Source organism: Periophthalmus magnuspinnatus, chromosome 8, assembly GCF_009829125.3.
Source record: "Periophthalmus magnuspinnatus isolate fPerMag1 chromosome 8, fPerMag1.2.pri, whole genome shotgun sequence".
In the NCBI taxonomy this organism is placed as follows: Eukaryota; Metazoa; Chordata; class Actinopteri; order Gobiiformes; family Gobiidae; genus Periophthalmus; species Periophthalmus magnuspinnatus.
The window spans coordinates 26,631,061-26,658,957 of record NC_047133.1 but is presented as its reverse complement, the minus strand read 5'-3'; the positions used below and the strand labels follow the sequence as shown (position 1 = coordinate 26,658,957).

At 40.3% G+C, this 27,897-nt stretch overlaps 1 protein-coding gene across 1 annotated transcript in view; it reads right to left on the bottom strand.

Annotated features, from left to right (window-relative positions):
- The window catches only part of cep112 (centrosomal protein 112), an 80,890-nt gene that overhangs the window by 34,236 nt on the left and 18,757 nt on the right, over nucleotides 1-27,897 (bottom strand). The window contains exons 8-19 of the mRNA XM_055223519.1: nucleotides 25,244-25,330; nucleotides 24,339-24,438; nucleotides 24,014-24,132; nucleotides 22,998-23,141; nucleotides 20,744-20,898; nucleotides 20,524-20,653; nucleotides 20,356-20,448; nucleotides 20,207-20,266; nucleotides 19,568-19,647; nucleotides 11,799-11,934; nucleotides 8,281-8,388; nucleotides 4,966-5,148 (exon numbers count right to left, since the gene is read on the bottom strand). Coding sequence (XP_055079494.1) covers nucleotides 4,966-5,148; nucleotides 8,281-8,388; nucleotides 11,799-11,934; nucleotides 19,568-19,647; nucleotides 20,207-20,266; nucleotides 20,356-20,448; nucleotides 20,524-20,653; nucleotides 20,744-20,898; nucleotides 22,998-23,141; nucleotides 24,014-24,132; nucleotides 24,339-24,438; nucleotides 25,244-25,330 — 1,395 coding nt within the window. The remainder of the gene's footprint in view (nucleotides 1-4,965; nucleotides 5,149-8,280; nucleotides 8,389-11,798; nucleotides 11,935-19,567; nucleotides 19,648-20,206; nucleotides 20,267-20,355; nucleotides 20,449-20,523; nucleotides 20,654-20,743; nucleotides 20,899-22,997; nucleotides 23,142-24,013; nucleotides 24,133-24,338; nucleotides 24,439-25,243; nucleotides 25,331-27,897) is intronic.

Here is a 27,897-nt window from a genome sequence, read left to right as displayed (position 1 = left end):
GGAGAGAGAGGCCACAGAGAGAGGGAGCGAGAGAGCAAGGCCACAGAGAGGGAGAGAGTGAGAGAGAGCGGCCACAGAGAGAGGGAGCGAGAGAGAGGGCAAGGACAATGAGAGGGAGAGAGAGAGGCCACAGAGAGGGAGAGAGAGAGCGAGGCCACAGAGAGAGGGAGAGAGAGAGAGAGAGAGGCCACAGAGAGCGGGGGAAAGAGAAAGAGAGAGGCCACAGAGAGAGGGAGAGAGAGCGAGGCCACAGAGAGCGGGGGAAAGAGAGAGGCCACAGAGAGCAGGAGAGAGAGAGGCCACAGAGAGAGGGAGAGAGAGAGGCCACAGAGAGAGGGAGAGAGAGAGCGAGGCCACAGAGAGAGAGGCCACAGAGAGAGGGAGAGAGAGAGCAAGGTCACAGATAGAGGGAGAGAGAGCGGCCACAGAGAGAGGGAGAGAGAGAGAGAGGGCAAGGACAATGAGAGGGAGAGAGAGGCCACAGAGAGAGGGAGAGAGAGAGAGAGGGCAAGGCCAATGAGAGGGAGAGAGAGAGAGCACAGATAGAGGGAGAGAGCGCGAGGCCACAGAGAGAGGGAGAGAGGGCGAGGCCAACGAGAGGGAGAGAGAGACCACAGAGAGTGAGGGAGAGAGAGCAAGGCCACAGAGAGAGGGAGAGAGCAAGGCCAACGAGAAGGAGAGAGAGACCACAGAGAGAGAGGGAGAGAGAGAGAGCAAGGTCAACGAGAAGGACAGAGAGGCCACAGAGAGAGAGAGAGAGAGAGAGAGCAAGGCCAACAAGAGGGAGAGAGAGACCACAGAGAGTGAGGGAGAGAGAGCAAGGCCACAGAGAGAGGGAGAGAGCAAGGCCAACGAGAAGGAGAGAGAGGCCACAGAGAGAGAGGGAGAGAGCAAGGCCAACAAGAGGGAGAGAGCAAGGCCAGAGAGAGGGAGAGAGAGTGAGGCCACAGAGAGAGAGAGATAGAGCAAGGCCAACGAGAGGGGGAGAGAGAGAGGGGCCAACCAGAGGGGGAGAGAGAGAGAGAGAGGCCAACCAGAGGGGGAGAGAGAGCAAGGCCAACGAGAGGGAGAGAGAGATAGAGAGAGACCAACAAAAGGGAGAGAGAGAGAGAGCGTGAGGCCACATAGAGAGAGAGTGAAAGAGTGGTGCCAACAAGAGGGAGAGACAAAGGCCAGAGAGAGAGCGAGAGAGACAGAGCGAGGCCACAGAGAGAGAGGCCACAGAGAGAGAGGCCAGAGAGAGAGACCAATGAGAGCGGAGTGAGAGGCCAGAGAGAGAGCGAGAGAGAGAGTGAGTGAGGCCACAGAGAGAGAGGCCAAAGAAGAGAGAGCCCAGGGAGAGAGAGAAGAGAGAGAGACAGCGAGAGAGAGAGGCCAGGGAGAGAGAGACCAGAGAGGCTAGAATGAGACCAGAGCGAGGCCAGAGAGAGGAGAGGCTAGTGAGAAAGAACGAGAGAGTGGCCAGAGAGAGAGTGACAGGCCAGAGAGTGAGAGGCCAGAGAGAGAGAGTCAGCAAGAAAGAGAGAAAGAAAGAGAGGCAGCAGAGAGAGAGGGGGAGGCAAAAACAGAGACAGAGAGAGTGGTAAAGAGAAAAGAGTGAGAGGCAGAAAGAGAGTGGGGGGAGCAGAGTGAGAGAACGAGGGACAGATAGAGAGAGAAAGAGAGAGAGGAGAGGCAGAAAGAGAAGTAGAGCAAGTGAGAGAGAATGACCCCAGTCGACACTTAGCTTTTAGCATTCTGATGGGAGAAGGTATGAGAAAGTAGCTCATAGCAACAACCGGGAGGTGTCATGTAAAGTATAGTGGGTCAAACTGTGTCAGTGGAGGTGATTTTTGAAAACGTCAGAGAAAAAAGGGGAGATGGTAATGCGGGATTGTTCAAGAATAGAAATGATCATATTAACATTTAGATACACTGATCAAGCATAACATTATAAGCACCTGCCTATTATTGGGGACAACAATTCTGACTACCTGCCCAAAATGCGGCATATAAAACTACAGTAGTATAACAAGGTGCGGTAAACTGTGTATTTAGCAAGTCTGATTACTTGCTAAATACACATACACTTATCCATGTGCATGACCTGATTGATACATAGTAGAGTTTGTAAAAAAAAAGCTTGCATTCTACAGAGTGAAAACAGTCATGAACACTGGGTCTAATTCACGTTAAATAGGGGAGTTAGCATTAGCCTCCAAACTTCACAAACTATGAAAAACCAAGGCAATTTTGGTGACTGACAACCACTCGACCACATGTGAGTAACACAGGAGCCTCGTTAGAAAACATTACTGTGTGTAGCAGAGATTACCAATGATCTGAACGTGTTTTTGGTCTTCCTTATAGCACTGGAAACGTCTATAAGAATATTAAAATAGTATACATTTCTATCGCTTAATGTAAAAAAGACATTCATTAATCATATCCAAGCAAATTGATCACATAGAACACGTTGTGCAGAGTCAAATTTGTAGACTCAATCATTAAAATCTTACACTACATAAACCTGTAATGAATCACTAAGATAGTTAGTCCCATAATCAATGGACACTCTGGTTTAAAGCTGTCTGCATGTTTTCTTCATATTTTTAGCTTTGACATGGACTGTCAGTAGCCTCTTCATTTGACTTATTGGAATCACACTGCAGCAACTGAAGTGCTTTGAAAAAAATCTGACAGCATCATTATTTAGCCCATCATGGGAAAGAAAAGAGGAGTTCACTGGAATCTCTCGCTCTCTCATGCTGTTTGAAGTCCAGATGGTGTGTGTTTTTAGTTCACAAATAGACGTAATTATTCTGAAAATAACAGCCAGGAAATGAGTTTTAAGGTAGAGCTGAAGAGAGTCTGAATACTGACTGAAACAAACAAGAGAAAAGTGATAATGCTGGAGCTGCTCTTAACAACTGAAAGCCCCATAGAATAAAATAAAGTAAATTAAGACAAAAAAAAAGTTTGGTTCCATAATCTGACAACTGTCTAATATTACAGTTAAAATGCATCCATATTTTTGGAACCAGAGTTAAGTTAAGTAAGAAAAAGACAAGACATTTGGCAAGAGGCCCCCAAATTTGTTCAAAAAGTTCCCCTTTCCTCTGGGGGGCATTGATCATCCAAAAACAACAACAGCACAAAACAGCTGCAGGCAAACATACTTCCCAAGCCAGTCAGGTTACACCTCAAACTACAACGGGAAGGTTTCTGTGAAGATTTGAAAGAAAAATGTTCTGACTGTAAAATTACACAGTTCTATATCTATTCAATTGTTTTTTTGTTTTGTTTTGGGGGTTTTTCAGCGAAATATGGGCTCTTCTTGTGAATTTGGTAGACTTTTTTGTTTGTAGAGGAGGGCCACAAACATCACCAATGATCATTGTATTCCCTTGATGTGTCTGATGTCTGTTGTGCTGTGGCAGCTTTACTTGTTTTTTTTTCCTTGACTTAAAATATAAAAAAGTTATACTTATTTTATAATATGCATACAGAATAAGATGAGAGAAATGTTCTGTCTCGTGTTGTTGATTTTATAACATTATCAGTCTCTCCAAAAGAGACCCAGTAACAGTATTTCCTGCCAGCAAGTAGGCACGGCAGCTTTAAAAGTGCTTAATGAACTAATTCAGTCTATAGCAATGATGATCTTCTGGCATTTTATCAACAAGTGAACACATATAAAGTCGAAATCTTACTCCATTTTTGCAAGGCCTGAATTTAAATCATGCTTTCGGCTTTAACAAGTGACATTACTCGGGCATCAGATCACTCCCAAAAAACTCCACAGACAAAACAAAAACTGAGAATGTGGAACGACTGCTGGAAGTGTGTTCTCTGTCACAGCCTAGAGATCCACACATTTGCCAAACAACACGTCATTTTGACACCACTAAAGATGGCATCTCCACAAAACCAAATAATACAGGAGCTGGTGCCAACAGCAGGTATTTCCATAAAATAGCAGGAGGGAGGGAGGAGTTCTTTGTTGTTAGTCAAACCTTAACTCAGAAAACACAAAAGACATTGTAAAAACATTTTCACAAAAAGACAAAAATAGTATTAAGAAAAAGTCCACAGGTCTACTCGACAAGTCGTGTTTGAAATATTTCAATGGAACATAAAGAATGAAAGAAATTCTTTAACTTTGGTTGATACTCTTGTCACCAAAAAACAATAAAATGAAAAAACTATAAAATACTGAACACAATAATTTAACTCATTATTCATTCTAAATTTTTTTAGATTTTTGCATTTTTTTTTATAAGTTTTTCACGCTGCCTTTTTAAAAAAATTTACATTTAGCATTTTTTAAATGTATTTATTTATTTTTTTTCATTTTGAAGGGAATGAGAAGAGAATTAAATACACCTGGGATCTGGTTTGTCAAATGGCTTCCCACAGAGCTCCATGCTAGCCCAGGCTGGCACGAGCAGACAGAGCGGCTTCTTGGGACTTGCTGCAGTTTGGGCTACAAATGTCCATCTAGTGCTAAAAAACATAATGGTGGAGCTAACGTAGCAATATGATTTTAAGCAAGAGACCTAAATTTGCAGTGTAGGGACAGCTCTACACAGAGATGCTCTTTAAATACATTGTATTATGATGCTACTGTACAATTGCCTAGCAAAAAGACTTTCGCTGTAGCTGTATGGTTTCGGGATCAGCGGGTGCTTAACAAAAAAGATTTTGGTCTTTATCAAACCAACTGCGGTTTCGGAAAATCGCACATTTACACTTCATGGCAATATTTCTAATATAAAACAATAAATGTCATAAGAAGTTATTTGGTTAGCGCAACTTGTCATTTTTTTCCAGCATCCCACGGTAATTAACCAATAATTGATCATTTCAAAAAGCGAAAGCCTGCTGTGCTTTTGAAAACTTAGAAACGTACCAGTGGTTGTCGGCGGGAGCGTAGCAGGTCAGCATGACTGTATGTGAGAATAGCGATGAGTGGAGACCCCCTACCTGGGCATCGTGCTTCCTCCACTCCTGGGTGAGCTGCTGCTGCTGCTGAAGGGTGGCCCTGGCCTGGCGTTCCAGATTGCCGATCTCTCGCTGACGCTCTTGGACCATGCTGTCCTTTTCTGCGATGTGCGCTTGCTGGAGCCGCGTCCTCTCTTGCTCGTGTTGCATGCGGAGCTCAGCCATCTGATTGGACAAGCACGAAAAAGAGACTTCATCAGCCAACACACATTGAGAGCTAACCTGTCGTCATGACAACTTGTCTGTCTTTTCTTCACGCAGTCCGAACATGTCCATAACCAGTGGAGAACAATTGGTACCATGGTGGGAAACAGAAAAGTTTGTCTGCTTTGACCGAGCGTGGTGGTAAGTGTTTACCTCTGCTTGGCGCCTCCGCCCTTCCACCTTTTCAACCAATGGAAACGACAGGCCCATAATATCCCACTCTCTCTCTTCAAAACTTCTATTCTGTGATCGCTGTACAAAAAGGAGCAACTTTGGACTATACAAGTGAGCTGGTAGGGGTTAGCCATCTGGCTTCAGTAACTACTCGGTGCCCCATGCTATGCGCTTGACAGCATGGGCAAATCGGCTTAGGCAGTGATCGGTAGAGACCCAAAACAAAATGTAGACAATCTTTAAAGCTTCAAGTCCTCTCATGGTTACATAAATTAAACAAAAATGAGAAATTAGTCCTGTCATATAATTAATATGTGCACCAAATAATTTGTTATGCGGCAAAAAAAGTAAATAAACAAAAAATCTGATAGCAAGAAGAAAAACTATTCCAAAAATTCTGTTACAGTATAAATAAAGTTGCAATACAATCCATTATATAGAAAACTGTTGTAAGCTTATGTGTTTAATGACCCAGTCATCACAAACCAGTCTGCAGTGTTGCACATCTGTGGCTTAGGGCACCTGCTGAGAGGTAAGCTTTGCCAGTGGAGCGTCCATTACCAAGCCCAAGCCTTTCCCAGGCTCTGTCTCGGGCTGTGTCCTGTTCCCATTCGCCTCATGGTGGGGGCACCAATGACCCTCAGCCTATCCAGCAGAGAAGCCCCAGTCAGAGCCTGAAAGGACAGCAGGAGCCTGAGGCCCAGCCTCTGCTTTGAGACTAATCCGGAGCACATTGTTCTTGACGGCACCCTACCTGGTCAGCCTGAGGAGAAGACATCCATACACCATGTCCATGTGTACTTTGTACCAAAGCCTCTCACTGGACAGTTAGGTTGGTGCAGTAACCTTGTATTAAAATATTACAACCTATTTGAGGCACAATGTTTTTGTTTACAGTGTCTTCCACACATTTTCACAGCTTTCCATTCCCAGTTTGGACAAAATTTGCCACACATGATATCCACAGTGAGGATTTTGGTGTCCCGTTGGGCAAGTCAGATTCACATAACAGTGCGAGTTACGGCTGATTGGACGCTAAGCTGGATTCACAAACTCCTCAGCAGGATGTGTGGCATCACAAACTCGGATAGAACATTTGCGCCGTTTCCATTTCTTCAGTGAGCTAGCCGATGGAGAAAAACAAAAGAATCTGAGGTGAAACGAGGGCGAAAAATGGTAAAGAAAGATCCACTGTGAGGAAAAATGGCAAAAAGGCGAAGAGGAAACAACAGTGAGAAGACCCAGCAAGGAGCCTGACTGTGACATCACATAGACCAGTGCAGTGGAGGATGCTGGGTGCTGCGCTTCTTAAAGGGACCAGCATGGCGCTGATGAGAGAAGAGTGATTTGGTTAGAGCACAGCTTGGTTCCACAGATACAGAGTTGGCCGGGTGTTCTGCACAGCACGACTCCTGTCAGTGCCGGCTCATATGAAGGTGCATGAGATGTGTTTTGTAGGCTTTTAGATGGGACAGTGAGGTAATGGGCTTCTTCAGCTCCAGGGGGTCAATCTGAGTTTGTGGAGCTGCAGACAACCAGAATAGGACAGAATCCCTGTCTATTCTCAGCAGGGAAGCCATGAATAAGATTTGGGGAGAGGGGTTATGAGGCAGAAAGACACACCATCTCTCTCTCTGTAGTTTAAAGTAGGGACACGATATTTTTTTTTCTGGTATTTAGTTATAATCGATGACAGATGATAATTTTACATTTTGTTCATTGTAAACCACAATAATGTATCATACCAGTCCATTTTTCACCTGCCCCTTTAATGGTACATCACCAAAAAGTCATCACAAACTACTGTGCTGCTGGACCCAGCAGATAGCTCCACCTGGATAGTTTGTTCACAGTAGTGAGCAGTCGAGGATTTAAAGAAAAAAAATAACAAATTTAGTAAAGTCCAGGGGGCATGTATAGGGGGTAGGTGAAAATGAACATTTTCAGTTATTGCGCCTTAAAAGCAAGTTACTGAGGGGAAGGGACTCTAAAAACGAATTTTCCATAATAATAGATTTTCTTATATAGAAAGTCTTATATTTAGTGATGTCTAAGGTTAAACTGGTGAAGAGAAGGACTTCATGCTTTTTAAGAGATTAGAAAATTCAACTTTGGTCTGAGAACACCACAAACATCATGAGATCTTCAATTATGCATTCAAACAACAAGGTTTACTACTAACTCTTCTATGGAATATAATCATCTTTAATAGTAGCATATTTTAAACATCAATCAAGAACAAAGAAAACTACTGTATTAAAGAGGACATTGTTTTGACTACTCTGAATAGCATACAAAATATGTCCCATCTTTTTCTTGATGGGTGGAGCTCATGTCAGCCATGGAAACAAAAATAAAAAACACACATAGCCTTCATCTTCCTAGTGTTTTTATCTCAAGATAAAAGCTTTTCTGATGTGACATTAAAACTATGCAGCTGGATGTATCTGTCAAACGCATCCTCAACTCCCCATAAAAGTACACGATTATCAGTCCAGTCATCTCTTTGATGGCTTTATACAATTCAAACAAAGATTTCTATTTATATCCTTACTAATCAGTATGGCACTAGAATATCTGTAGTCTTTCAGCAGTAGAGATAGCATTTTCTACATAAAGCAAATTAATCAATTTGTCTCCATCCAGCAAGCAAATCAAGAAATTATATGCAGGAATGCAAAGTGCATTTCCAGAATTTTCATGCACAGAATTCATCAGGTTTAGAAATGGGTGTTGTCATGCTTGATAATGCACAGGTTTTGTGTGGAAATCAATCATGTGATGTATTAGGTAGAACATGTAGGTATGAGAGGAAAAGATCATCTGATATGTAACAGCTAATATACTGCTATGGACAATCCATGCATATTCGTAACAATTTCAAAAAAGACACTAGAGTTCAAAGTGTTTCTTACTGACCTGTTGTTCATATTTGTGGCGTAGAGAATCCAGTTGTTGTGAAAACTCTTTAGCCTGGTTTTCTCTCAGGGACTTGGAGCGCACCAGGTCTTCCTCTACCTTCTCCATCTGAAAGCACAACTCGAGTTGTTTCAAAACTCTTCTTAATTAAATTATTTTACCAAAATAAAAATTGACTAAAAAGTGACTAAAGATAACGACTAGTAAATGCAGTAGCCTTTTTTGCCTCCTTTTCCAGCATAAGCCGATATTTTGTTTGGGCTGACCATCTGATTAAATAAAAGAAATTAAGCTTTATTTGAACACTTAATGCAAAAAAAGCACAGCACAAAATATGACCACACTGATCTCTTACAGGTTTGCAGTGGATGTCCAAATATCATTGCCATAGATATTATTTATTATAATATTATATAAAGCAATGCAATGTACAGACAGTAATACAGTATGTAGCCATTTTAAATAATATGTTTTGGGGAAATAATCAACATCTGCCCACATATCGGCTCAAAATATAAGTAGAGCTCATTGGCAGTCAAACTGTCAGGTTTCTAAATCAGTATTGACATTGGGCAACTTAATTGGTATAGTGTAGTTTACCTGAAAATAATAAAGGGATACCCAGATAGTAAACCGATACCAAAATTAGTATCAAAACTAGATTCTCATTTGAATAAGTAAAGATACTGAAAGGAGAAAAAAAATTAAAAATAAATCGCCAAAATAAGACATAGCAGGTAATTGGATATCAGAACAATCCCAAGACCATAAAAACTACAAATAATTATTTTGAATTTTGTTGTATAGTTGCATTTTACAAAATGGTGAAAAACCTTTCCCATGGGTATTGTGCATGATCTGTCCATCTGTCCGTGTCTCTCTCTGTGTCTCTCTCTCCCCCCCCCCCCCCCCCCCTCTCTCTCTCTCTCTCCCCCCCCCCCTCTCTCTCTCTCTCCCCCCCTCCCCCCCTCTCCCTCTCTACACATATATACTCACACATACATACATACCTTGCATCTGGGCTAAGCTATGAGCAACACACAGAAAAGTTTTGATTAATCCATTTAAATTGCAGAAGCCAACTGTGAAGTACCAACGCAACAGAGATTTGAGTCCGTATGGTGTGCCATTTTTTTTTAAGCACCAAAATAGGGCAGACTTTTTGAACACACTATAAAAGTGGGATGATGATTTTCCAATGAGAGAAAGAGTGATGCAGATAATCCATTTAGATAAAACACCATGTGCAGAAAGACTGAGAAGGGAAGAAGGGAGGATGGAAAAAGAGCAAATACTTTGAAGTACTTTCTTGCAACATTAAAGCCTTAGCGGAGAACGTGATGCGGCCCTGCCTCATGAGTGGAGCTAGGAGAAGAGGAGGGAGAGAGGATGACAGCGAGGCAGAACTCCTCTCTGTCGTGGCTTTGATGTGGGCTGAGGATAAAGTCAGATTGCAGATTGGGATGCCAGCGGCTCAATGGGGAGAGAGGAAGAGCTGGGATAGAGGGATGAGAACAGGAGAAAAGGAGTTGGAGAATTGAGGAAAAATACAGACATTTTCCACGCTCAAAAACAAGACATCACTTACAATTCAAAAACATGCAGCACAGCACGAAGAGAAGAGAGAAAGCCTAAAGCACATGTGCACCCTGGATACAGGGCATATTGACAAAGAAGCCGATTAAGTTCCCAAGTATCCATAGGCTATAGGCTAAAGATACAGATTAGATTGGATTATGAGACTTTGTTGATGGAGAGTTTGACATACAGTACTTTGAAAATGGCTTAATGAGCTTTTAGAGATAGTGAATAAGAATGGTATTGCAATATACAAAAATACTGAAATGAAAAAGGAACAACAGCAACGATAAATGCTCCTTTAAAAAACACCATACTCATTATAATATACTATATCACTGAAGGTCAGGGGCACTTTGCTTGAAATCATTTTCTAGGATATGTGTTATGTTATCACAGCGTCTACAAACAGAATAACCCCTTTTTATATAGGTTTCATAATGAAAGATATAGTTTAAGCCTATGGCTATACCCAAAGGCCAAAATTATTGCAAATGAATTATAAAATAAGGCACAATATGTTGTGTAGATGACCAAAAATATTTTCTCACATTAGATGAAGAACACATGTGGACCCAATCATATCGACTTACAATAAACAAGCAAGTGCTGACGACTCATTCTCCTCATTTGAATGATACTTGTGAGTCGAGTGTTGTACTTATAAGAAAATAAGGGATGCTTATAGGTGACGCCAAGGTCCTGCCAAGAAGGTAAGATAAAGAAATATCAGGGGGTTAGGTGCAAAATAGGTGTAATTTCCTGCATTTTGGTGGATTTTAGAAGAGTTTTTTTTTTAAATCCAACTGTTCTAATAGGTGGGAGTAACAGTCTTTTAATTTGATATCAAATAATACAGCAAAAAAAAAAAAAGAGTGGAGAAATTTTCAAAGACAAAATATATATGTACATTTGGCCTTCTTTCTCTTTTTCCAGGTGTTCATGTCTGGAAATATTTTCTCCTTTAAACCAAAAATGTATTCATTTCAAATAAGTTATAACAGTGTTGGGTGGTTGAACATGCAGTCTCCTTTAAAATGCCATTTACACTGAAAAACATGTTCAAACAAACTGGTCTGTCACCACATTGATTCTTATCAAGCTATTTTTTTTTTAGGAAAATAAATTGTCTAATGAAAAGAAAATTATAATCCTATCATCACACACACACACACACACACTAGACTACACTTGACTGAACGCTCACAGATACGATCAGCCCACAGCCCCTTAAAACATTTAGGACCACACTGCGCATCAGCCTGTCAATATTTCTCTCACACGCTGCATAACCCAAAATGCTGAACAAGAACGCCTATAGTCAAACTCTCTTGTAAGACATCTGCTGCACAAGTTCATTGTGGTATTGATTAGAGAAGCCTCTCAATCAGAGGCAGCCCACGCGTTGAAGACACTGGCCTATAATGTACTAATTAGAGTAGAGAGTCAGTGTGCACAGCCAGATCTTCACTGTAACCTATGGCTCCAAACAAAACAGTGTCATGTCTCCTGAGAGGTGAGGTCATGTATGAATATGGAGAGGTGTCAACATTTGTATGTCATTCATTAATGGACAGATAATAATATGTGAATGATATGAAAAAATGTATAGATTTTTCAAATGTGGAGGCATAATAGACAGTTGGAATGTAACAATAGCCCACACTGAGCAATCTGCAGTCAGGCTGAGCCAATTATTGTTTTAGTAGCAATTGCCAAGTGAACTCCCTACTTTTGGTTGAATAAAGATGAGTGGTAAGAGTGAGGCTCTAAAACTATGGTAGAGGAACCACTAGTAGTATAAATCTTACACCTGCATTAGTGTAAGACAAGACAACCTCATTTTAGTCTATTAAAGATGTATTGGTGGAAAATTGAGGTAGCACTGGCTCACTGGTTAGTGCTTTTCACGCTCCAGCAGAAAAGCTAGCATTCCTTACCTGGAGTTTCATGTCAGCGTAGGCCTTCTCAGAGTGTACTTCCACCTGTTTCTTAAACTGCTCCAGTGCCATGTCAGCCTGCTGCTTCTGCTGCCTCTGGCTCTCTCTGGTCTTCTGCAAATCTCTCTCTGTGTCTCTAAAAACAAAGAAAGACACACTCGAATAAATGCAAACAAATATTTCAAAGAGGAATCTTGTTATTAAACAGGTAAACACAATATAATGTATTTTGCCTGAAATAGAATGTGTTAGAAGCAGGAAAGGAGCTGAATAATGAATGGCGACCCAAACTACAGAGTTATGAATCGTTGGCCCTTTTGTGTGGGTGCTACATATAGGACTGTGGACAGCAATTTCAAAGTGTGATGTATTGTGGCAGAAAATATTGTGATAAACCATATTGAAGCTGATGGAATAAGAAAACATGCAACACTGTGCCTGTGCCCACCAATGCCCGGGCTAATGGTATGGTTGGTGACATACTTGTATATACTTGTGCCTATGCTGCTCAATGCCAGGTCATGTGCAGAGTGAGCAGGGGGATTGACAGGCTTAGTGAACAGCATGGCCTCATACTGAGAGTTGTCAGAATCCAGCCATAACATCCTCCACTACACAAGGCAGCAGCTGTCAGGCTTAAGCCACTGTATGTGGAAGAAAATGGCAAAGCTGGAGGTAAGGCAGCCATTTTGAGTTGGTATTTTTGTGCCACCTGGTAATTTGCAAGTTTCAGCTACAGCCATAAACTCCTAAGCATAATTATGCATACAATCTTCAAGTTGAAAGTAAGTAAGTAGTGCTGAGTTAGAAGTAGGACATATAAGCATGGGTTCATGAGGAACAAAACGGTTGGCCACATTAAATTGATTCGTGGCCACTGAAAAAATAAAAATAAATTGACTAAATGCAACTACCATAATTTGTTTAAAACAGTGAAGAGGTTTGAGGTAAAATTTCATTCAAAGATACAAATAGGCAACTTTTCCGGTGATGGGTACGTCGCCTTCTTGTCTCTATGGGTGTTTTTTATTGTTAAAAACATGTTCTTACTTAGGGTAGAGCTGCCTCTAAGATCGAACACAGGCCTAACCTGTAACATAACCTGGTGCTGTCACCTGCTTGTCTCCATGGAGGAGGTAGATAAGTAGATCAGATCAAACATTCTCCATGGACACAAGCACGTGGTGGAAAAGTTACACCATGTACCTTTAAAGATGGTTCAATTGAAAGAGCACTTGATCTAAACTAAATTATCCGCAAAGAGATCTTTTTGCTAGCCTTACTATAAGCATATCTCACAAGACCATTAAGGCAAATCTATTCTTTACAGCGCTTGTAAGTTTAGTTTACACACAAGTTTAACACAACATAAACAGTTACATTCAATCCAAACTTTACCTACCTGTTCACATTTACTAAACCATTCCCAGAGGAAAATATTTTTACTTGAGAGCTGTAAAGAAATCAAGTCTCTATTAAAATAAATAATAACATTCTGCAGCAACACAACACATGTTTATGAAGACAAGGCTGAATGGAAAAACAGAAACCAAGGAGATGAAATGTGTTAGAATTGAAAGAAAATCATAAAAGGCCCAACAACAGAACAGTGGCAGAAGAAAGACAGACCAACATTCTTCCTTCTCTTTTTACAGAGCTGTGCCTTTGTAATTTTGGTCTCTCTCATGTCCAACATCAAACGACACAGAAATTGTTTTTTTTACTTCTCTTTTTCTCTCCCAATTTTGTGTACTCTGTAATTATTAATCAATCCCTTTGCATGACTGCCTTCGGGGTTCAAACGCACAAAGAATACGTGAGGAGAGATGATGGAAAAAGAAGAGGAAGATGAGAAAGTAAGTTTGAGAGTTAAAAGTGTGAGATGCATACGCAATCAGGAGTGTTTTAGGACATTGTAGTAACTTTTGAAATGTAATATTTGTTATGTATAACAGGCTGTGTGGTCTACTACAACTGGCAAATACACCATAACATTTTTTAATCAAAAGTGATAATACAGCTAATGCTAATCTCTACTCCATACATTGAGTATATAATAACAGGAGGACAGTTTGCCTAATCGACTTTATAAGGCACTTGTGCGGCTGTCACATTGGCAGACAGTATGTCACCATCAATAAGACTGTGGTGATGCAGTGATGAGAGGACACGGGGATAGACTGGGAGAAAGCCTGGGAACAGCAAACTGAAAAGCAGCGCGTGGTGCCAGCGACAGGGCGGCCTGCTGACTTTAAAAGGCGCTCTGGTCAGAAAAGTGGAAGGCTTAAATTAAAGATGGGCTGTACTCAGGAGGAAATCTTCTTACTTCTTAATCCTGAAAGCAGTTTCAAAGTGAGACAGAAGAGCTTTGGTTTTGGTCTGATAAACAGAAGAGTGAGGATGACAACGCTTTGGAACAGTTTTGACAATATTAATCAATGGGAATACGGTTTCATTTTTTGAAAACATACACCAAAAGATGGTTTAAGTTCAATTCTACATGACTAATAGGTGTGTGGCAGAAAACTATAATAGGTTAAATAGGTTAATATAACATCTAAATAGATTACTACCATGGTGTATTTGGAATGTTTTTACATTTACAATGTTTTGCAATTAAGTCAGAAAGTGGGTAAAAGGACATTTCAGAATAGAAAGCCAATTAGAAGGACTATGTCTATTCTCATATAGGACAGCACACTAAAACAGACGACTCTACTACAGTGCAGTTTGTGAAACAACGATTCCAGAAGTAATTTTGAGTTATTTTGACACACAAACATTTAATTTAAGCTAGTTCACATTTGATTTCCAACGCATCACACTTGTACTTGGACAAGAATGAATCAAGACTGACAGACAATGCAAAACCTATACAAAGAATATAAGTCCATCCCAGTCATGTAAGTAGAGTATTTAGGAGTGTATGGGCTGTGATGTGGGTGGAGCAGCCAATGGGAAAGCTTTGCAAACAGACTAGCTAGCATGTACGCTCACATGTGGATGCCTCTGGTTGTAGCATAAAAAGAAGTAGAGCTTGTGTGAGTGAGTGTGTGTGTGTGAGTGCCAGAGCACGCTCCGCCCGCGCTCCTGCGTCTGTGAGCTCATCCAAACGGAATGATAACGAATCCACAGACACATCAAAGGGGCCTTCGCCAAAGAAGAGGAGCACATAAAAAGAGAAAAAAAATGCAAAACTGAAATATGCAGCCCCCTCTGAAGAAAAAATAAAACAGCCTTGGTTTTCATCCGCACATCCCCAGAGAGAGGCAAAAGGAAGACAGAAAAAGACAGACCACAAATAAGTGTGCACAAAATGCAACGGTGCAAGGGCAAGAACATACTAAAGTCACAAAGAACATTACAATCCTAAACAACTAATCAAAACTCTAGAACAGAAAAAGTTGTCATTGTGTATCAGGCTAAATGATACAACAATGGCTAGCATTCAAAAGCTAACCAAGTGTACTTGTCATATGGTACACGTGCCTGACTTTTCATTTTAGTGTTTTTGTTATGTACAGTGTCTTTTTTAGACAGTGTGTTTGCCCTGCCCCATTGTTACCATGACGACATCTCAGAGCCTGTTTGCTGCTGGACAATCAGCACATCTGTGCAGTGGCAGGAAGAGACAAAATTAAAAGGATGTGACTGGAGGCATGAGGGGAATGGGGTTGGAGTACATGGCAAGGAGTTGTGGGAGCATTACCCGCCACAGGTGGTGGCCGTATCAGCGCAGGCAGGGACCTGAGGTGACCTGGGGTGACAGACAAGAAAAAGTGAGGGCGATCGGCCAATTGGTGGTGTGTGCCACCTCTCTGGGAGGTGACGCAGAGGATGATCCCATCCAGCACTAGGCCCATGAAAGAAGGAACACTCGGGTGGTTCTCCCTGCCATGGTCCTTGATGGCTAGACCTGGATGAAGGACTGACTGTACGGACAGTTCGGACTGCCTGGGGTTTTTACATTGCATTTTAAAATACCTTTCAACATTCAAACACCCCATTTCCTACTTCTCCATAGCCACACTAAACCACGGGGTGTTTCCAAGCTGAAGTGGAGAAGCTCGTCTCAAATACATAGCCCTGCATCAGGTCGACCTTTGAAAAAGATGGACTGGATTGGGAATTTCAGTCGCTCCACCACAAAGCCACATAGTGCTTATGTAAATAAAATGACTCCTGTGAGCTTTAAATCATGTTAGAATGCTGTTGCCTCATCAAAAACAGACCTGGAGTTGTGTTTAGTTTCATTGACGCTTGTTTGAGTAACCCTTATTATTGGTCTGTCTACATCTCCATAAATTAAAATGCTCTGTTCCACCTTGTGATGTCATGACGAGGTACTTTTTACCTTTTCTTTAGTAGAGATTGGTCATTCTAGAGCTGACATTGTCCAAAAGATTCTAGTGAAGGTGCATGGAGTTTACCACATGACATCAGAGAGTGTTTTCTGAACACAGCCTAAATATGAAGGGTTTGTGTGTTAAGTATGTGCGAATGAAACAAAACACAACATTAGTACATTGATCAGAAAATAGTGTAATATGGGCCATTTAACAGTTTGACTATGGCAATAAATAAACAAGAACATTTAGACTTGATGTCTTTCTTTGATATGGCTAAAGACTAAGATGTTTCAGATTTAAAAGGTGAAACATTATTTTAATGTTTTGAATTAAAATAGTGTTTGCCCTTTCACTTAACTCTGAGTAGGGCCCCAAAAGACATTTTCCCTTTGTTGAGTTGGCCATATTGAGTTAATGCTGAACCCATGTTTGAACAACTTTTTCCCACCTCAGTTACTTAGGGAGAACATATTGACTGTAGCTTTTCTTTATTCAGGATCCATATATCCACCTGCCCCTGCCCCCCGTCCTGAGTGAGCCGCCGGCCTTCGGACCACCTCCCTCATCCCCGCCGTCATGGGAGAGGAGTGCTCTAAGAGATAAGACCGCTTCAAACACACAGGCACACGCTAAATAGCAGCAACTTTCAAGTCCATCTTGTGGCAATAAACATAGTTGCAAGTTGAAAGTAACACCCACTAATAACAAGAAAAACAACAATGGTACTTTCAAATGTATGTGCTCTGTCTACAAATACTATATAAACATAAAAGTTCATGATAGAAAGGCACAATATGCGTAGTGCAGCGAGATGTGCTGCAAAGAAAAGACCATTATAGATTTAATCAAATTGAATATGTACTCCAAAAAGTACCAATAAAGTTCTGTGAATCCAGCTTGTTAATGTAAAATTTACATTATTCACTCAAAAAATAATATGATAAAGGTGGTCATAATGGTAATGAAGGAGGGTGAATGAAAGTGAATTCATGATTTCACTACTTTTAATTACAGTGATAGTCAAGAAAGTTATGTATATGGCAGCATTAGTGCATTTCGTCATAAGAGTTTTCTAGAATACCCAGGTTACATCTCCAGAAATAGACCATCCACCTCACAGCCACTAATTAATGTGATATGTTTAAATGAGGGTTCTGGGGTCACTGTTGCAAATGGTAGCCAAGCTGTGTCTCCCAAGAGTTCATTGGCTTTGTTTTGGTCTCCCTTTGTGCAGCATCCCTCCACCTCTATGCTAATGTTCTCTAATGATCTGAGGCGTGTTGGGGATGAAAGAAAAGAAGAAAAACTTGTTCTGCGCATAGCTTTGTAGTTCTTTCAGTTGTTGTTGCTATAGTAACACAACCCTAGAAGTGAAGCAGGGACTCTTATTGGATGGGATGAGGTTTTTTTCCCTCTCCTTTGAAAATAAATTTCAAAAGTAAATGTTCTCATCCTGGTTACTTTGAGCATAGTAAGAATATTTAGAATTCAGGTATGTCCAAACTTTTTTCACCAAGTGGAGGGCCACATAATGGTGTTAAATATTGAGATGGTCACAGTTAAACCAATACATAAATAAGAGCATAAATGTTAGATATATGTATGATAATATATTTGGTTATTTAATTTGTTGCTATAAAAAGTAGTGCTATGGTCATTTGAGCTTGCTCACCAATAAAAAAATGGTCTTTGATACTCATGCTCTAGATAACATGTGTCAAACTCAAGGCCCGTGGGCCAAATGCGGCCCTTCACATTATTTTATGTGGCTCTCGACAGGGTAAATTAAAAGGTATGATGGTCTTAAAATGTCATATTATTAGTAGATACGCAGTTACACAGCCATATTTTTACATCGAGGCAAATGTATATGCAGTATTTGTAACTAAGTAATAAATACAGAGGCAGTTAATTAACAAGTTCAAAAAGTAGTTAGATTTATTTTACATCTGGCCCTTTGAGGGAAGCTTTTTTGCTGATGTGGCCCTCGGTGAAAATGTGTTTGACACCCCTGCTCTAGATAAACATATTCACTTACTTTAGTATGCAAAAACATAAAATTACTGCAAACTTTAAAGGGTTTGTTGTAGTGCAAGTGATCCCTTAAAAAAGTAGCTATTAGCCAATCATTTAACCTAAATCAAACAACAAAACCCTTGCGACACCAGAACAACATATGGACAAAGTATACACCCACATGTCTACCATAGCACAGCCCACAGCTCACAGTATTTGGCACATGGAAGGCATTTTGAACAGTTCTTCTTATTTAATTTTATCATCCATCCTCCCATCTTCAGAGGAGCACATATCCAAACACACACACACAAGCTCCTGCGTGCGGTCTGGCTTTGACTTTGAAGTTGTGCTGGATCGCCTTTAAAGGCCTTCAGTGTTGCCACGGCAGCAGGCAGGTAACAGACATCGGACTGCAGTGTGTAAATGTGTGTGTGTGATTTTGGAGTCAACCCTGAGTACTTAATTAGCTCTGAGACTGATGGCTCTCTCCCCGATTCTCTGAGTTTAAGTCTAAATGAGGCAATGATGGGCTTGTTACTGCTACCAATAACACAGATAATTTATGCACAAACCAAGCCGTCTGATGCGGTTACACACGTCCTCTGGTGTTTGCTAACAATGACATGCACAAAGAAGAAGAAATATGCAAATATGTTGGTTTTTGATCAAAACACTTTCACACAAAACAGTCTTCTATTGTTATTGAACTAAAAGAAAGCTTAGAGTAGTGTTTTTTTCTTCATGAATGTTCTCCTTTTTATGAACGTTCTCCTTTTTATTATATGAATTTATTTATTAATCATAAAATCAGATATTTTAATGAAAAGTATATTTGTATTGCAATTCATAAACCAGATGTATTTTTGAGTTTGCAACACCTTCATTTTTATATTTTGTAAAGATGAAAGCAAATATATATTTCCATAAGTAATTGGAATAATTATTTATCATGACAGTAACTATGATGTTTTTTACAGATTTGTGATGTGATGGCAGTGATGGCACAGTGGCTGGTGTTAACCCAGGCTAAGGATGTTAAATGGGCCGAGTCAGCATTGTGTTTAATTGTGCAGAACACATTCTAGTTTCACCAGGGAATCTATAATCTGCCTGGGACCTAAACCCAACTAATGTATTCCAGTGCAGGGTTAATTACTGAAGGAATGCACTGACGGGCTGTTTGGCTGGAATCTGCTGAGACCTTACCTTTTAACAGTGTGACCTTAAAGAAAGAATGCTGGGAGATAAGAGCCAAAACACCACCTGTTTAATAGTGTGTGTATATAAGCAGCTTGTAGTCATAATTTTAATATGAAGAGATAAACAGTTAACTCAAGAGTTTTACATGTAAAAACACAGATCCAAAAGTATCCGTTTGCAGTGTCTACTACTTTGGATTACCTGAGACTGTCTTCAAGTTGGCCAATCTTCCTCTTAGCTTCTGCACGCTCTTTCTCCGCCTCGCTATGCGTAGCCAGAGCCTATGGGGGAATAACAGAAAAGGAGGTGGAGGTGCAAGTGAGTGCAAGAGCCGACACAATCAAACATCACTCAACAAACGTCTGCTGCTGAGGACTGTAAGCATCTGGACCAGTCTCTTCTCTCCATCACCCCATCAAACGTATACCATCTGAGCACAGGGCCTCTTTCAGTCCATCTATGGCAGCCAGATGGGCCTTCTTTATGTCAGGAGGCTTTCTGGGCCTCTCAACATGTTTCTTTTACTACTTCTCAAGAGCAGAACAGGGCTCTCAGGGGACCCAGAAGAGACTGCCGATGACGGAGACATTCCCAGACAGTATTTTGCACTTTGTTGCTATGTGTTAAGGTTTTTATTGTCCCATCATGGCAACAGTCATGACACAAGATCAAATGTAGCTCTCAGATGGCAAAACAACAAATGTATACAATCATTATGTCTAATTGTGAAAATGTAGTTTGAATTAACTACCACAAAAATTTTTTTTTTTTTTTTTAATTCACAAATGTTTAGCTTTCTTAGAGTGACTGGGACGAAAGGGAAAAAAAATCATAATGTACCTTTTTCTCCAACTGGATCTGGAGTTCTTCTTTTTCCATCTGGAACTTCATCTCCTGATCCTACAGTAGAAAATTAATATACTGTATTAAGTATACTGTATGCACTTGTAAAGCACTCAAACATATCCTCAGTTTTCACACAGTCATACCCGAAGTTGTTTGACTCGAAGGTGCTCATTGTCCTGGAGTTGCAGTCTAAGCTGAGAAGCAGTTTTCTCCAACTCTCCAATCAATTCAGAGGCCTAAAGGAAAACATTTGTTAATTATTCACGTGGAAGCTCAGACAAATGATAATAATTATTTATAGTTACTGTGACCTTAGCTGCAGAAAGCATGTGCTCGTGCTTCAAGTGGCTTATGTCCATTTCATATTTGGTGTGAAGCTTTTCCATGCTCTGCTCATAGAGCTTCTTCTGGTCTTCTTTCTCTTTTTGGAAGTTTACAGTTCTGTGAATGAAAAAGCACAACATAAAAGTGTAAATAAAGTATGTTTGTATGTACATTGGTACATAAATCCACACTTTAAGGCTCAAAGACCTCCTGTTGGCCTCTTGCAGTTCAGTGCTGATGGCTGCGATGTGGATCTCCAGCTGAGCCTTCTCCTGTGTCACCTTCTGCCGCAGCGTGTTCCCCTTTTCAACCTCCTCCGACTGCTTCTTTACCCTCTTCTCCAGCTCACGCACAGTTAGCTCCTAATGCACAGCAACACATCACAGCTCAAATCACACTGTTCAATTGCCCCAGAGCACCTGAATACTGGGTAAGGAACAAAGTGGTAACAACTAGAAACGTCTTCACTCCTACAGCATTTTGTTCAGTTGACAGATTCAACTTTGGCTTTTACTATGGATCAGGCCTGGACTACTACAAGCTGTGTTAATTTGTTTGCTGTGGTTCATATGAATTCTTTAAAAACACTTTGATAATATAAATTTCTGTGGTTGTATGTCATCACATGTAACCTACCTGTTCTAGTGAGTATTAATAAGGAAACTGCACTATTGTACCAAGGACAGCTCCAGCCTCGACCTTGTTGACATTTCATCCCTGACCCATGTCATCAGAGGTAATATTCCTTAGAATGGAAGTATGGGCAGACTCAAATGGACAATACTACCACAAAGTGTTTTGTGTTTGTGTTGTTGAGCTTCAAGCTGATGATAAATAAACTACTTATGCGTTTAACATCTAGAACCTCCTGCCACTCTTTAGAATGCTCGGGCTATGTCAGTTATTTCTACAAGTATGATAAATCAGGGGTGTTGGAAGTTAGTTGTGGGGGTATACTAAATTTATAGAGCAACAACTTTTACTTTGGACTGCATAACCAATACCATATACAGTAGCACACAGGTCTCTTGAATGTCTCTTTTTAAATGTAGTACAAAAATTATGCAATTTGCTTACTACTGTTGTTGACTTCATGGTTTTTGATTCTATGGCTTCTTTGAAGATTGAATTTTATTTCAGATAATGATCAAAGTGACTTAACCGTTCTTCCTGAAAGATTTGGATGAAATGTCTCTTTCCTTTTTTGTCCTGTTGTCTGCATGTCTTTGTGAGTTCACATGTGACAGCATGGTATGTGGCGGCATGATGATAGGCTCTGATTAAAGTTGGAGCGTGCGGGTTGATCTAGTCGATGAAAGAGGCTGGTGCTGACAGGAGGTGGGATGATGAGAGCTGTGTGTTTGAAAATAGTCAGAAAGCAGCAGCCGACCAACACAGTGACAAGGTTTGGGGTTGTGATTGTGATACAAGATCTTTGGGAGGACTAGGACTAGATTGGTGAGAACACTTATTTTTAACAAAAGGTGCAAGAAAACCAAGTTTTTATGGTAATTGCCATGCAGGAACCGAAACGCACAAACAAAATTAACTAAATTGTCTACTCCATGTGGTGCCACTTTAAACTATGAGAATGATGTTTGGAAATGTACAATTAGAAAAAAGTGACTACTGCATTACCAGTCCAAGCTACCTTTATATGGTATATACCAGACCATAATATTTTACAAGAAGCAGTTCTTTGAAACTCTGGGGATTGTCTGCTCTTAATAATTAAAAGAGAGGCCTATACTACAGGCCCACACTGTCCAGTGTTTGATGCCTCTTAAATGTGGGTCTGTTGACAGATTAAGGCCAGAAGCTCTGTGTGTATGCACGATATGAGAGAAGCCTGTGAATGCTGATATTGATAACAGCACATTAGCCTGTTCTGTGCTGATGAGCCTCACTAATGAAATGTGAATATTTCCTCTTAAAACCAGAGTCTTTGAGAAAACATCAAAGAAAGTGCTTTGGGAGGTGTGTGTTTGTGTGTGTGCCTGCATATCTGTGAGCTCTGCCACTGCCATGAGAAGACTGAATACAGCCGGGATCAAAGACCTTTGTAAAGATGACAGATAGAAAAAATGAGAGTTGCTCTCACCCAGAGGTTATAGAGTATCTTTCCTCATTTCCACCACACTGTGAATCACCGATTTATAATTAAACTTATGACACATGAGTAAACTGAGTATGTACTTAGAGTCAAACTTCAGTAAAGATTGAAGTGTAAATATACACATCTTGTCATGGCAAATCCTGTTTGCCTAAAAACAAGAAATGGAAGGGAAAATGTATGTGTACAATGTTAATCCTTAACAGTTACCCTTTGTGCCCAGTCACATGATTTGTGGTTGAGTAAACTTTTTCACAGCGTGATGCTTATGTCAGAATCTGTACAAAGGATGAATGTATCCTGACAAATATTTACATCCATGTGTTTTGGTGCCAGAGCTGTACTCACTGTGGACTGTGCCCGAGCACTGTACTCTGCCTCCATCTTAGCCAACCTCAGGTTGGTCTCCTCCAGCAGCTCCTGGATGTTCATGGTGTGCTTCTTCTGTAGTTCAAACTTCTCCTGCTCCATCTCCGTCACAGCTGCATGGAGCTGCAAAAGCACAAAGCCCATATCAGCTTCAATTACATGCTACATTTCACTCAGCCTGTTATGTTTTCCATTTCAAATCACAGACCAATTTCCTTTTACATGGCAAAAGAAAGACAACTATCACCAGGGAAGTGACCCCAATGAAATGAGAAGTGACAACAGAGAATTTCATTTGTCACTCACTTAACTAAAGCAATCACACAGTCCACAGAACTGCGCACAGGCTATGAAGAAAAAGTGCTTTTAAATTGACAAAACACACCAATAAAAATATGAATCAACTCTTCCAAACACTAGTTTTACCTTGCATTAGTAACAATACCTGGACTCAGACTCCTGTTAGTCGCATGGTTAAATGATGGTTTTGATGACTCAAGATAACATATCACACAAACTATTCATCTTAGCACATCAGCTACTCATTCTGGAGTTTTGTCTAAATTTGGCAGTTTTAGACCAATGAGCTCCTTTGTTTCACATGCACCACTGAAATAAACAAATCTGATTGCAGCGCCATTTTTGAGCCTGGCTCGAAGCGCGATGGAAAGAGTGGTGACCACACTGAAAAAGAGACATCATTCTAGACTCGTCAGGCAATAAGGGCTCTTAATTTTTTCACAAAAACATTAAACAAAAATTTAAAAAAAAGTATTAATTCTGGTAAAAGTGCACAGTGATTTAGGAAAATATCAAAACGGATCCTTGGTTATTATGTTGTGAATCTTTTACCTGGTCACAGAAAAATACTTGAGCAAAAATGTGTGCACATCAAGGACTTACAGGGGACTGAAGCCTGCATCAAAATGACTTCCAACTGGCTCAGAGATGCTTACTGGATTTTTGGCCTCAAAGTATATAAGCCTGCATCCTACCTTCTTCTCCCACTCATTTTTCAGAGAATCGCTGCTTTGATCTGCCATTTTCTTCAGCTCTGCAATCTGTTTCTCTTTGCTCTCAGTGATGACCTGGGACTCCCGCAGCATACTCTGAACTGTGGAGTGAAAGCAGAATGGTTTTGACAGTAAAAGCTTTAAATTAAATGACACTCTACAGTTTCATTGAAGGCACAGCTGGAGATCATCATTCTACACTGGTGTATAACTGAGAGAAATTGTATCTATTGAGACTCTTTACACTGGTGCTTGTGACAAGTGTAAACTCTCTCCCTGTTCACCCCACACTTGTATGAACTCTGACCTTTCCTCTCCAGCTTTCGGATTGTCTCCTCGGATTGCTTCTGCTTGGCCAGGTACGTACTCTTCAACTCTTCAATCTCACCATTCTTTCGGGCCAAAATCTACAATAAAAATAAACGGTCATCATAGGTGTCTTATATTCACAATAGATTTATTTGAGAAACTTCTGTATCTTCAGTTATGGATCTCCAAATAAAATATAAATATATATAAAAACAGATGATGGAATTTAAGTACACATCTTAAAAAGAACTACTATTAATATTAGATACTTCCACCACAAAGTTTGATACGCACATGTGCTGTTTGTCTTTCTTAAAATCTAAAAAAATCTAATCTAATTATTAGCAGTTGTTAAACTTGCTTGCAAATAATTTCCAAATGAAGAAATTAGCAAATGTTTGAGAAGCAGCTATGATGAGGTGGAATGAGGTAAGAGTTTTTACTTGGTGATACCATCTGTGTGTAATTAGTCAAATCAGGACACTGGGAGTCGGGGGTTTAGTAGTGAGCAGCTACGGCAGCAGCAGCATAACCTCTTTACTTGCAAGTTAAAACAGACTATTAGAGCGAGATCTAGATTAGCGTAACATACAGTAGTGAGCAGAACGCTGTATGCTCTGTAGTTCTACATCAAGGAATAAAAACTATGCTGGAAGCCGTTTTCTCACAGTTGCCTGTTTAATCAATGGAGTATACTGGCACTTGTAGTACTCACAGAGAATAGTATTGTACACAGCAGTGGATGGATTTCAGTTTCATTTTATAGTTACCATTTTGAGGATTTTTGCCCTTTAAAAAGATATAATACATGTTTTACAAAAACTAAGGGACCTCCAGTATAGCCCAGAATTTTTCCTTGTGACCAGAAACTCTACAACAGGATTAAAATGTGGTTCTTTCTGCCTTCTCAATATCCCCATCATGTCTCTGCTGCATCTTCAGTTTCTCCTCCTGGTGCTTGGCCTCCAGAACTTTCATCTTCAACTCAGCCTGGAAATAAAGAACATAAGAATATCTTGCTGAGCAGAAGAAAGGTAAAAGGAAATACAAATTTGTTAACAGGTTGTGTTAATTCATTAAAAAATCAAAAAAGATGCCTACGTTTAAAAATAGCTGAATAACAAACATCTTTCATACTCCAGTTAAATTTCATATTAAATCCTAGTATAAATACGATACAAAGGTCATACCATGATACTTTTCATGGTAGATCCATCTAACTTTTGTCCAACAAAGCCATGTTAAAAAAAACATGAGTTTGAGTTTTGTTATTAACAACAGTAATGCAGTAACAACTTCTAACATGTAATAATTCAATCAGAGGAAACAACTACAAGTTTGTCTTGTTGCAAAGTATAACCATGGCTGGTTAACTTCAGTATAGATACTGAGAAGTCTTCAATGCTCAGTAAAAACTAAATAGGTGCATGACAAAAATAGAGACTTTTTAGATCATTTCCACAGCCGAAAGACTCCTGTCTAAGGTTATGCCAAACTATGTGTGCTCCATCAAAGTGCAGTGAGTGTTTTTGAAGCAGCCCTCTCTAGCTTCTCGCCTGTGGGTGGTGCAACGATAACAGCAACATATGGCTATTTGCGCTCAAAGATGTAGCAGCATATTCCCATGTGATTTTTTTTTCTTGTTTTAATGTGATCATTTGGTTTCAAAATTGTGCTTGCTCCAGTTTTACTATAGTTTTTCTTTGAAGTAATAAAAAATAAGCAAACTTGTTTTGACACATGCAATATGGTTGAACACAAAGAGGCCCTGTATGTGGGTGACTGGTCAGTCGCTTTGATGGTCGTGTTTATTAACTGTTTGGTCTGGTGTGATAATCAACCCTGGAGCTCTTTGAATGTAGTGTCTGTGTGTGACTATGTCACAACATCTAGAGGCTGTCTTGTTTGTTCTTGACATCAATGCCATTAAGACAAAATTCCCGTGACCTGGACTCGATGGAACCACATCAAACATAGTCATAATATAATCTCTTTGTGTATGTTTCTACATGTGGACCGTCAAATAAACTAATAAGTAAGCCCAACCACAAAAAATACACAAAATAAGAATAAACCACAAAACAGAAGCAGGATTACAAACATCACCTGAAACACAAGCATGACTAAAAGAGTAAATAAACCACTCACTAAATATATACACAGAATATCAGACAAATAGACGTAATGCACCTGCCTGGTCCTTTGGATTGTCAGTAATAATTGCCATCTAATTTTGGACTGTGAGTTTAACTCAAAGACAGGTTATCTTACAGATAAGAAACAACAACAATGTAGAGCCAAGTCTACTTGAAGACTTGCGATTTTTCTGTTTAACTCTCAAGATGGTTGTAAGCAACTTCAGCTATAGATAAGAAGGATTCTGTGTATTCCTCAAAGTGCAATCTGATTTCTACCTCAAAGTAAGTGTAACTACAATGGGCAAAACAAAAATAATTAAGGGATAATTGCATGTCATCTTATTCTAATTTACACAGTTGCTGAGTGGCTAGCACTCTCACTGCAAAAAGACTGTGGATTTGACTCCTGAGGCATTCTGGAGTTTGCATGTTTTTCCTCGTGTCTGGGTGGGTTTCCTCTGGGCCTTTTGGTTTCCCCCAATCCAAAACATAGGTAATAGCATCCAAGTATGGTGGTCCTGAGCTAGCCTAGCTCAAGATCATTGAAGGAGAGAACAGAGAACAAATTTCCCTACAGGGACAATAAAGTATATCTTAACTGTATACATGTAAACCCCTGTTTAAGTGAAATATCTGAAGTGTAATTAACACACTTAAACAACAAATTAAGCACCATCTCTGACAAAGCTGTTAGCTTTGTGCCTTTCATCTGTCTCTTTCTTGTGTATGTCTTATGCTATTGAAGGAGCCACAAGAGACCTGTCGGGATGGAAGAAAGAGGAATATAAAGCATGACAGAACGAGATGGCAGTGATTGAAAAGCACATCACTGCAATAGTCCCTCCTGCCCCCTCTGCCACCCATAACATAAAAAATAAAAAAACGGCACATGTGGGGGTGTCACTTTCACATCTGCTCTTCAAATGCTCTTTGGAGAAAGTTTGTCAAACTAGCAGGGGCGTTTGAAACTTGTTTATAAAGGCGTCTATGATGGGAGAGGGAGGAGGGAACGTCGTACACCTAAGGCTTCAGAGATGTCTTCAATCAGCTTGACTGGGTGGCACTGCTTTCTTCTCCTCTCCCCGTCTTCTGAGTTGTAGCGTGCGCTGTAAGATGCCATGTTTTTTGACACTTCGCTCTTGAAAGGATAAAAGGAGTCGGAGAGGGAAACGGGAGAGGGAAAGCAAGCACAAGAGTTTCTGTTTTTGGCTTGCGAAAAACCGGCGCGGGGTCAAGGCCCATCTTCCTCAAGGGGACGTGCTCGTAAATCGTCTGCTAACTGTTTAGGTGGCACAAAGCAAGGTTGTCGTTTGTGCTTCTCCTTGGTCTTGTGTGAGATGTACGATGTCCCGGTACAGCTTTCATCCTCTGTAAACACAGATGCTCTGGGATAGTCAGAATGCAGTCTGCCGCTATCTT